This window comes from Nannobrachium achirus (genome assembly GCF_963921795.1).
Source record: "Nannobrachium achirus genome assembly, chromosome: 9".
Classification (NCBI taxonomy): Eukaryota; Metazoa; Chordata; class Actinopteri; order Myctophiformes; family Myctophidae; genus Nannobrachium; species Nannobrachium achirus.
Genome location: NC_137818.1, coordinates 40,842,697 through 40,855,196, shown reverse-complemented (window position 1 = coordinate 40,855,196; position 12,500 = coordinate 40,842,697). Strand labels below are relative to the sequence as shown.

Sequence of the window (12,500 nt, the reverse complement as noted above, 5' to 3'; positions counted from 1 at the left end):
ACTTCAGTTCAGTCTGCACTCTGAGCAGTGAGGGAGAGAGGGAGAAAGTGATCTCTTGATCTGCCGTCTCTAAGTGAAGCTGTTAAAACACTACAGGATTTAGATCACTCACTGGAATAATAACTGATCATCATACAGTACATCTTATAATATAGTCTAGCCTACTTCTACCTCTGTTCCTGAAATCTGCGATGTTGTTAGGGTGCTGGGTGCTCCAACTTTTTTGGATCAGATGACAGACTGCACGCACGGTAACACTGCCAGGCATAACGATCGACTCGATCGCCTCATTGAAAATGCGCATTTGACACAGATTTGACCACAGGCAATTAACAGCTCAACATTAGCAGCTGTTACAAACGCTTGTTTTCTCTGTCTTGTGCACGTGTGTCAACTGTTAAATCTGTAACCAAGATGTCAAATAATTCCGTGTTATATAGTGCAGTGGTTCTCAACCTGTGGGTTGGGACCCCTAGGGGGATCCCCAATTTTATTTTTGGGGGGGTCCCTGACTCCCCAGTTGTTAAGCTTAATGTTAACATTGTTTTCTCACTCAACAATAAACAGATCAACATACAGTATAGGTGTGGCATCTGCACATTTCTAAAGCACATGTTCACAAGCATGTAGATCGGCTATTTTCACAATCAAACAGTCAAACTAATGTAATGCCAACTCCTATAATTCCAAGTGCTTGTCAGGGTGGGGGGTCCCCAGTTCATATGATTATTTTGGGGGTTGCATCCTGAAAAGGTTGAGAACCACTGTAGTAGTGCAGGTAGGGCCTACTCAGTAGATTCTCTCCACCTTATTTTAAATGACTTGTAAGTTCCACTTCTCAAAGGGGCAACTTTATTTGTCAACTTGAATGGCAAGCCTAGTATTATTGTGTTCATGTCTTACTTTATTTAATTCATATTTCTTCAAGACGTCGTGTGTAGGCCAGTGTTTTAGACATAGCCTTAGGCCTATTGTATAGATTGCTACACAATAAATGGTAAGGTAAAAAAAAAAACATAAATAAAAAAATAGCCAAAAGTATAAAAAGAATTATGGTTAAAAAAAGAACGAAAAAGAACTAAGTTAGTTCATTTTGGGGAACCATGAACTTTAGTTCAAAATATAGAATCATGAACTAGAAATGAACTAGTTCCTTTTAGAAGTTCTGAACTTGAACTTGAACTAGTTCGTTTTTAAAGTGAACTTTCCCAACACTGCTCCTGCTGCATACTGAGGACTCCTGGGGTGCCGTCTCAGGCAGTCTCAGGGTTCCCGGCTTTGTGTAGAATGTCACCTACTGTGGTAAATGGTAAATGGTGCATTTATATAGCGCTTTTATCCAAGGCGCTTTACATAGATTGTGCATTACATTCACCCATTCACGCACACATTCATACACCGGTGGCGGAGGAAACCATGCAAGGCACCAACCTACTCACAGGGAGCAATTAGGGGTTCAGATTCTTGCTCAAGGACTCTTCGACATTAACTCAGAGGGAGCTCGGATTCGAACTGGGAACCCTTCGGGAAACCTTTGTGCTCTAATAACGGTTTCTCTACCCCTGAGCTATGCCGCCCCATACTGTGTTTAACTATTGGTAAGGTGTGCCCACTCTCTTCAAAGCCTAAACGGTGCGAACTCAGCAGGATATGGACAGGCCAAATGTATTGTGAAGTTTCCCTTTGTCAGGTCAAAGTGTCTTTTGATCAAGCAGATGTCTCTCACTCAGGACATGTTAAAATAGTTACTTCAACCACTGTCATACTCACATATAGGTTGATTATGTGGTTGTGCAATTGATTTAATGTAAAGATCCACACAATACACTGGACTAATTACTTGCAGTAAAAGTGACTGATATTGATGACTGTTACTGAACAGCCATTCAATAGGTATAATCCTTTCTTTATATATATCCCAAGGCTGAACAAACATTCTTGACCTACGGTATTGGTTTGGTAATGTCACATCTTTCATTAAATAAGGCCTTTTTAATGACGCTCTCTACCTTTAACAATGAAGCTAGAGGCCATTAGACCAATAGCACTCTCTAAAGTACAACACTACTTCTCCAATGTTCGCATCCAGCATAACATACCAAGTGAAATGAGCAATAAAACAGTGAGCTTAGTAAGTAAGTGCCAAAAAAGCAGCTTAACAGCTTGCAAAATTCGGTTGTTCTGTTGCTGTCATGGTTGCCAGTTCCCACCTGATGTTATGTGGGAGTTCAGACTGCTCCAGACCATGCTGAGTGACTGCTAGCTTACATAACATCTTCAGACTGGGATTTAGGTCTAGGATGTACAGGTCACCAGAAATTAGGAGGTTTCCTTTGTGTCCTCCATGGATGATGATACGATCTCCCACCATGCAACAGCACATCCCATACATCCTACAGGGGTCTTTCCCCTTGGGCTCAACCTGCTTCCAGGAAAAGGTCTCCGGACTGAATTTCCACAGATCATTGAATAACTGGCTTCTGTTCTCGCCACCAAATACATACAGCTCGCCATTGTAGGGAAAGGCTGAATGAGCCCAGCGTCCTTCTGGAATGAGGTGTCCAGGTGGCATGCTCAGCCAGCAGTTGGTCTCTGTGTCAAACACTCGGATGCTGTTGTAGTAGTGGTCCATCTGGTGGTTCCCTCTGCCCCCAAAAACAAACATCTTTGTCCCGATGATGGTGGCAGAGTGACGGAAGGAACGAGGAGGTGTAGTTCCTCTGGTGTTAATTAAAGACCAGACCATTGTGGGGGTGTCCAACTTGTACGTGTCATTAGTATATCCAGTCGACCATTTGCGTCCTCCATACACATAAATGACCTTCTCCAGGACACAGGCGGAGTAATCCCACCTTCCTTCTGGAATAGTACCAGACATATCGGGTTTGAACCAGTTGTGGGTGTTGACATCAAAGGCATAAAGCACATCGCATTTAGGATACCCTCCTCCCCAAATGTAGACAATTTCCTCTACCAGCACAGCTGTGTGACCATAGCGCCCGGAGGGAACCTCAGTGGGACTTTGTCCTCTTCCATTTGTCACTGGGGGCAACTTCCCCCAACACAAGGACAGCGTGTTGAAGATGTGGACTTCAATCTGGTCACTATATATGTACCGGTATCCTCCAAATGAGTACAGATTGTGTCCGACTACGACAGCAGCATGGTAGTAAGTCTTAGGTCCTCCATCCAGATGTATCGTCCAGTGAAACATTTCACACAGCAGCACCACCTTGAATCAGCGCAACAAATTTACAGGCTAAGTTGTTAAAGAACAGTTTAACTAGTTGGAACAAGTTGTTGAATTACACTTTGTCAATATGGACAATTACTTTTAAAGGACAGTTACACTGGTTGTGATGACAATGTCGTGATGTCATTGTGTGATGGCGTAATTATATAGAATGTCTAATGGAATATCCATCCATCCATCCAAGGGGGGGGAATGGGACTGAGTTACGAGGGCCCAAGGTGGAGGGGCCTTCATTATTTTATAGCAGATATACAAGCTCACTAAAGAGAAATTAGTAAAAATACATTCTAATATATGATATATATAAAAGAAAATGGTTTACTGTCAATTTATGTAAGACGCAAGGGAAGAGAGAGAGTCCTGTTTCTCATGTGACCAAATAAGGGTGCACAGTCACAAAGAAAACCAATTAATAGTCCCTGGGGGAAAATGAACTTCTGCTCAACCATTCTGTATGGGAATCGATTTCTATATGCTTGATTGTTTGAGTTATGTGTGAAATATTGATTGTAAAATGATTTATCATACTGTAACATTGTGTTTGAAGCGTATGGTATGAAATGTGATAATTCTACACAGCCATCTGAGCAGCGGGGTGCTGCCACCCGTCTGCTGTCGCACATAGAGCTGATTGGCCGAAACTAAGGGCTACCCCCAGCAGAGGCCTTTGAAAGTAGAAACATACTTAAGGGAAGGTAGGACAGGGAAAGGGGGTGTGCGAACCGAGCGCGTGGTGATTTTCCGATGGCCTTAAAGTCTGAGTCAGGTTGAGAGGCGGCTGTTAGACGGAGGATGCCGACACTCGCAGCACATAATGTCGCTCTCTCTCCAAAAGCAAAAAGAGAGAGGGAAGAGTGCACGCGAGAGAGGTTCCATCTGTCCAAAAGCAAAAAGGTCTCTACCTGATGGATAAGATGTTGGCTGAAGATCCATTCTATTAGCCTATATGTCATTTTATAGCCTAGTTTAAACTAAGGGAGCTGCTCGGCTCTGTTCATACCAGTGCCGACTGGAGTGAATGAGAGCTTAATTGAAATGACCTACTTTGCGCAGTGAACTGGAATTATTTATATAATTAATTATTTGGCAGCCTAGCAGGTGTGTATTAAAAGATTCTATTTTATATCTCACTTATACTCTTATTGTTTTAATGAGATTTGGCCTTATATATTGATATGTGCCCAATGCTCAGATGTGGCTATTTGCTGACTTTTAGGCTAATTAATTAACTATTGTAATCATGCCAACCTCTGCGCATGGGGGGGGGGACCCCTCTCTCTTGCTCTCTCTCTCTCTGGGACATCGGATTCGGATCTCCGTGCGGTCGGATTTTCAGGCCGTCGGAATATCGAGATTTAGCCGTGCGAACCGAGCCATAGGTTGGTCAACAAATGCAAAGACGTTGCTGTGCTCATATGCCTTTGTTCTATGCCGTGTAAGAGTGTCTTGACTCCACTACAAGCCTTCTCTGACACTCAATCTTTCACTCACCAACCAAGAAACCGGACAAGAAACGACAGTAGTATTATAGTATTATTATTCAGTTTATCCTCTCCTGTCCTGTCCTCTGGTAATGTTTTGATCCTCTCATCCCTGTGTTGTTGTGTTGCAGGTATTTGGATCAAACCCACTCGCGCATCCAGGATGAGGGAGAAGAGGGCAGACTTTGTGGCAGGTTGCCTGGGTGGAAGGGTCATCGCAGCTGGGGGTCTAGGTCAGTCTCTACCTCTCTCTCTCTCTTCAAAAAGCTTTATTGGCATGATAAAATGTGTCTATGTGTCAGATTTGACCCCCGGTTTGACCCCCATAGCAATGCAGGGTTGGCCCGTGGCCTGCAGTGCTTCCTACGTCTCTTTGAGTTCTCTCTATGATAACTTTTTGTTACAAAAAAGACAGCAGGCAGTTCATTCCCCTGTTCTTCACAGAGCCTAACTCTATAGGGAAGCTCTGTGGGATGCGAGTGTGTAGGAAAGGCACTGGCGGAGTTAAGAACAAACTTTGTGAGTGGAATACCAGCGGCACATTTCACACACCATCTGGAGTGGTTATGCATGCATGCAAAGTGAATGAGGCATATCTATCCCGCCCTCCCTTGGCAACCAACAGCTGAGGTGCCCTTGAACAATTAGGCATTACACCACTTAAGCCCTTAACCCTGGCCTATATACTTTGTCATCCAGTGAATAGGGAAAATTGCCGATCTACGAACTCACCTGTGAGCTCATAGATCGATTTAACCCATTTAGGCCTAGGATTATTACTGCTTAGATATACAAGCTTACAGCGCGACACCGAGTGCCGCGCTGCAAGCTTGTAGATCTGCTATTTTTGAAAAGTCGTGAAAATGTGTGAAAATCTTTGAATATATGTATTTTTTAAGCGAACGTTTGTAACTCAAATTTTGCTTCTGGGGGTGGTCCCTGGAACTAAAGATTTTGAGATGGGGGTCTGTGGCCAAATACATATCATTTTGGGGGTCCTTCACATTGACATGATAGTCTCTCAAGAACAGACTAACTGAGCTCCAGTTAATTAAAAAGGACCTATTCTTTGAAGAAGGCTGGCCAGATTGCTGACATAGAACCATAGGGTTTTTCAAAAGACCTTAGAAGAATTCAAAAGACACTTATAGAATCGGGTAAAAATTCAAATTTTCACGATTAAAAAAAAATAGCAGATCTACAAGCTTGCAGCGCGGCACTCGGTGCCGCGCTGTGAGTTTGTATATCTGCTATTTTTCAATAGTTAATAGCATAAAATAATAATACACAATACAGTGTACCCGTTGAAAGAAAATTTACCAAATAAATAAAATGTAAAAACATTTGTCTATATTGACATGACAAGTGGTTAACCCCAAGGCTATCAGCATGTGATCCAAGCGGACAGCCCTCAGGCATGAAGTGCATTACACTACTATAATACCTGCATTACACTACAAAAATGTTATATGTTTTATTAAAGCTGATGCCAGTGGTCTTACCTGACCTCCAACCACCAGGTACTCCAGATACCTTCCCTGCTCACCAGTGTTGATTTCGTCAACTAAAACTATGACGAAGATTTTTTGTCAACTGCGTTTTTTCACTGACCAAAACTAAATAAAAACAAAATAAAAACTAAGCTGTGATGACTAAAACTAAGACTAAATGTATTGACAATTTTCGTCAACAAAATAAAAACTAGACTAAAATGTTAGGGAGGGACTAGTGTTAGGGAGAGAGTCATTTTATGTTTGGTTGCTCTCAGGTGTTGCGTGCTGAAAATAGCCGATCTACAAGCGCTGCGGCGCGTTGTGAGCTTGTAGATCTGCTATTTTCAGCACACAACCAAGTGTAAACCAAGTCATTACGATGCCATCAAGGCCCGCCAAAATACATTTCAGTTGACTAAATCAACTGTAGATTTAGTCGCCTAAAATCTTATGAAATTTTGTCGACTAAAATGCGACTAAAACAAAAACTTGTCAGGTGACTAAATTATGACTAAAACGAAATGACATTTTATTCAAAAGACTATGACTAAAACGGAATCAAAATTTGCTGTCAAAAACAACACTGCTGCTCACATCCTAGCAAGGAACAAATTAGTATCACACAGTTGAAGGCCCAATTATACTGCTGATCAGAATGCATCATGCATACTATCGATATATGTTCCAAACGCACACATATTTTATTTACTCTCATACTCAGCTACATACAGTATGTCTATATTGATTGAGGTTCAACTATTTCATCCACTAGGGGGCATTGTAATTCAACCAGCCCCAGCTGATAATAATGAGCTGAATGCAGTGAGCACTCTGCATAGTGTGAAGTGAGCAGTGCTATTCATGAGTTCATTTCATTAAGAGTCCCGTGAAGCTTGGACAATGGGACCCTGGCCCTACAACAACCTTTGAGCCATTTGTGCCGAGATGTAGGCCATATCTAGGCCAGGTGTAGGCCACACTCAAGAATAGGTTGTAGTTTCTAAAACCTGAATAAATACCACACACATGCAGGAGATCTCTACCGTTGCCTTTAGGCAAGGCAGTTTTATTTCTATAACACATTTCAACAACACAGCATTTCAATTTGCTTTACACAGAATATCAAGCAAAGGAAACGCAATTAGAGTATACATACTAGTATAGTACTACATACAAATGGGTGTTAAGTGAGATTGATTTTGATGCCATTCACTGTACTTTTACTACAAGCTAATGTTACTTTCCTGAAGCAAACCTTAGAGCTTACAGCATGCATGACCTAACCTTTTATTATTCACAAAGATGTAACATGTATCCCCTAGAGAAGGGGAAGAATAGGGACATGTAATCAAAGTGAAAATGGATTCCTAATCAGAATTTAAAAAATGTAATGAATGAAAGAAAAAAAATGGGATTCAGTCCTGGTGGCCCCCCCAGACATGAAACGTTCAGATTGCAGCGTTAATAAAATAATAAGAACATTTCTATAAGGATCGATGAGCATCATCTGGATAAAACAAGAGTAGTTGGCCATTCCAGTTCCCTATCAGCAGTCCTGCTGACACGCCCTGTCAGCAAACACCATTCCAAAGTGCTATTACAGTATAGCCGCGTCAAGAGATTGCTTCTTCAGAACAGAAAAATGCTACGGTCTTGTGGCTTTAGGACAGCTAGTTGAGCTGGAAGCATGAGTTGTAATTCTTCTCTTTCAGATGGTGGTTCTTCACAGAGATACGTTATCATGCCATACAGTTGAAAAATCATCATACTTCTCAGTATTATCAGTATTCTTTCTCTATCTCTCAAGGCCCCCTCACCGCCCTATCAGTCTTGAATTGTCAATTTCCGTTACCCGTATCATGCCTCATAGTCTTGTTTCTACTCATGAAAACATGCTGTACAGATCACATCTCCAAAAATGTCTCTTAAAAGAACAGTTCACCCACAAAATGACAGTTTTCTATTGATTACTCATGCCATGAGTTCAATAATAGTTTAAGTTTTTTGTCCGATTCCTAAGACAAAAATGTGATTACAATAAATGTATAATTATTTACTATAATCACATTTTTGTCTTAGGAATGCGACAAATACATTTTTTATTTATTGAACTCAAGTCTCCATTGGGGCACGGTGGCGCAGTGGTTAGTGCTTCGCCTCACAGCTAGAAGGTCCTGGGTTCGACTCCCGCCGGGGGACGCTGTGAGCGCTGGGGGCGTGTTCCCTCCTCCGCGTCATCAGCGCCCACACCCTAGGTGGGGTTGGCGATAGGGTCTTTCTGTGTGGAGTTTGCATGTTCTCCCTGTGTCTCCTAGGGTAGATACCCTCACAAAAACATGCAGTAATCCTGGTCTCTGTAATGCCTCCCCCTGGCCAGCTGGGGCACCTGATGGAGGGGAAATGAACTGGTTGGAATAACGTGTTCCTACCACGCGCTACGTCCAAAAGAAGCAACTTGGACTCCTCATGCATAGAAGGATGAGTTCAGTCCGTTGTCTCCCCAAGCGCGGCAGAGGGGGAGCAGAGCCCAGGATGAAAATGGGTTACAAAATCGTGGGATAAAAATTAAAGAAAAAAGAACTCAAGTCTCCATGGCATGAGTAATCAATAGAAAAAAGTCATTTCGGGGGTGAACTACTCCGTAAAACCAGGAAAACATCTGTTTTATATGTTGGCTATTCAAAGATATGATATAAACAAGCTCACAGCTTGTACATCTTGTACTTTGTTGCTGCTGTTGTCCTGTCTATCCGCCCACCATGAACTCTGTGTCCTCCTTCCCCATCCTCCCCTAAACCTTTTGTCCTCATACTGTGAAAGCTGCCAGGTGTGAGTATAACTAAGCTCAATACAGAGAGTGTGCACTCAGTCAGTCTTCCCTGAATGAATAAAGATCCCATTAGTTCTCAGTTCAGCAACAAGCGTTCGACAGGGCTTAACACCATGATGCATTGCTACTCAGCTTGCTGAAGATCTAATCTTGGTTCAGAATCCACTTCATGATGCCTGTTCCCACTTAAACAAACCAAGCACTGGTAATGATTAACACTTCAGTTAACGCACACACTGAGTTAATACTCAGTGCGATCAATACACTTTCTCTCTCTTGCAAACATACACACCGGCACGTTTAGCACGTACGCACGCACGCGCACACACACACACACACACACACACACACACACACACACAACAATGATAACAACAACTAACACCATTACAAGCAATCTTGTTGCTTTGGCTGAATTCATTCTCCATTAATGTTTCCAATATGTCTTTGGCCAGGATGCTTTCATTTTTATTTAAGTGATTGAACAGTTCCAGGAATTAATCAAAGATCAGCTTTTATTAGCAGCATGTTATTCTGTTTAAACAGCATCTATTTGACACAAATTAGTCTTGGGTAAGCACTTTATTTTTTAAATCTGAACGTTTGTTTAGCCTGCATTTGTTTAGCCGTGGTACTTTGTCTACCTCGCTAGAAGCAAGGTTGAGGAGGACGCGTGACGGTCATGTCATATGGCCGTCATGTTTCAAGGCTAGGATTGCTCCTATTCTTAATTTAGGGGTGGAAAAATATTACATAGTTGTATTTGACCGATTTGAAAAATATTCAGGAATTGAGGTCCTTGGCCTGCTGAAAGCATGCACAAGAAATCTGATACTGATTAATCTTGTAGTATGCAAGTTCAACTGTGGACAGAGACGCACACACGTATAAGCGTATTTAAAAATCCTCCTAGCAGAGATTAAATGTATGAGAGTAGAGAGAGTCACTAAAGAGCGAGAGCTAAAGAGGCTTGATTAGATGCCACAGCTTTCACTTTATGAGTAGAAATGGTGAGAGTGATGCTGAGTTCACCCAGGAGAGATGGTACTGGCATGCTTCCATCGCTGTACCGAGTGCGCGCGTGTCGTGTGTGTGTGTGTGTGTGTATGTGACACAAAGACATGTTATGGTTTGGCAGCATTCACAGTCTCTGCCCACACACTCTCTATCTGTCCATCTCTGTTTCTGGTTTAGCTCTATTTCTGGCCCAGCCTCCTCCTGCTTCACCTCCAGTGTCTCTCTCTCTCTCTCTCTCCCTCTTTCTCTCTTTCTCTCTCTCTCTCCCTCCCTCCCCTCTCGTCCCCCGGCTCTCCCTCCACAATGACTACATGACAGTGTGATATGTGCATGTAAATTATAATTAGAGGTATAGCTGACTGGTAATGCTGGAGGAGGGAGGATGATACCATATTATGTGCTCATCCTTTCAATTCATTAGTGGACTTGTGCATTTGTGCATAACACGCATGCACGCACACACCCACACCCACACCCACACCCACACATAGTGCATCCGATTCTATTAAATGTCACCATGCAATTTTTTTAAATTAAAATTAATGTTTAACTATGCATATTAGTCTCTTTTTTTTACCAATTCGCTGTGAGACACGGACGCCTACTTGTGAGAAAATATAGCTTTCACCACAAAGATCATAAACGTGTTCATAACTACAAAGAGTTAATTTAACTGTGAAAATAGACCCAAATGGACATTTGTGGAATAGTGTGAGCTTCTATACAGTAGGTAGACTAGCAGGATTTCTGCAGAGCACAGGTCATTTAGCCTGTGATGTACTGTAACTGTACAGTACCTGTCTCCCTGCATGCCTACAGTAGCTGGCAGTCAGTAAGACAGGTGATTCATTCTTACTATCTACTGACAGCAGAGGCAGGCAATTTCTATGTAAAAATCAACACAGCCACCACCACCACCCGTGCTGGGAAAAAAGTCTTCTCCTTTTTCTTTACTGCAAAAGGATGAGAGAGTCGGGCCAGACTCAAATGACAGCCTTTATGTAGCGATGGAATTTTGTGTAAGAAAAGGCAATGCTGCGAATGGTACCAATGCATAATACAGTATGACTTTTAGGCGGTGCCACGTCGAGTGTGGGTATGGGGCCTCTGGTGTCTGTGCAGATATACAATATATACTGTAGGTCAAGAATATATGCAGTGAGAGTCCTGAGACTGTCTGGGAAGTCTCTATATTTACCCCCTCATATCCGACAGTCTGACTTCATAACCATTTTCAAATCTCAACTCAAAACTCACCTGTTCAAACTGGCCTACTCACTTTAACATACCCACATCACCCTTTTATCTGCTTACCTACCCTCACTCCTCTTTTTACTAATGATCCTTGTTATGATGTATTATTTGTATTACTTTCTCTATTTTCAGTATTCTATTTTTTTTTATTGTGTTTTGATATATTGTGTATTTTGTCGGTGTATGCTTTCTTTGCCTGTTTTTAATGACTGTTTTTAAACTGTACGGCGACCTTGAGTGTCCTGAAAGACGCCTTCAAATAAAATGCATTAGTATTATCAAACATATAATTTTCTGTCTGTCTGAGTGTCTGTCTGTCTGAGTGTCTGTCACAGCGTTTCTCCTCAGTGGCTGGAGCAATTGATCTGAAATCGCATCACCATTAGCATATGAACACACCTGACATAACTGTGAAGCCCGTTTGTCACTTTCACAAATCATATGCTGTATATTAGCATTTTTATGGTGTAACTACTATCTATTCTGCATCTAGCATGAGGCTTATCTATTCTGCATCTAGCATGGGGCAACATGTTTAACCAGCTCTGTGTGTGCGTGTGTGTGCATGTGTGTGTGCATGTGTGTGTGTGTGTGTGTGTGTGTGTGTGTGTGTGTGTGTGTGTGTGGGTGGGCGGGGGGGGGGTGTTGGCTGGCCCTCTTTCAGATGTTGTCATGTAGATCGGTACACAGTATCTCTGTAGCCTTTAAACGAAACGGGTCTTTCTTACATTGATGCTCCTACATATTATCATGCAAGCACCAGAAAGTTACTTTCCATCCCTCATATACTGTGTGCACAGTGCACACCCCATAACCCACACACTGCACATCATTTCGGAGCTCATATCTTTGAACGGGTAAGGACTAGTTATTATTATTATTATTATTATTATATAGTTTCGCTGTTATAAATACCATGATACAGGCTCTCTGAAAGTCTCTATATTAGCTGTCATAAACACCATGATGCAGGCTCTATGACAGTCTGCATTAGCGGTCATAAACCTGTTGGTATACTTTGCAGTTGCAACACGCTCACAAACACAGAGCGTATATGGGCAATGCTGTGTGTCCGTGTGTGTGTGCGCATGTGTCCTGCTGGGCGTCATGAAACATACATTTAAAAAGAAGAAAGGAGTAAAGATCAAACGAGGAGTTGTGAGTGTGTTAGC

General features: G+C 42.2%; 1 protein-coding gene across 1 annotated transcript in view; it reads left to right on the top strand.

Annotated features, from left to right (window-relative positions):
- klhdc8b (kelch domain containing 8B) overlaps positions 1-12,500 on the top strand; it is a gene marked incomplete at its 5' end in the record, with an annotated part of 154,188 nt that overhangs the window by 128,780 nt on the left and 12,908 nt on the right. The window contains one exon of the mRNA XM_080734028.1: positions 4,866-4,967. Coding sequence (XP_080590154.1) covers positions 4,866-4,967 — 102 coding nt within the window. The remainder of the gene's footprint in view (positions 1-4,865; positions 4,968-12,500) is intronic.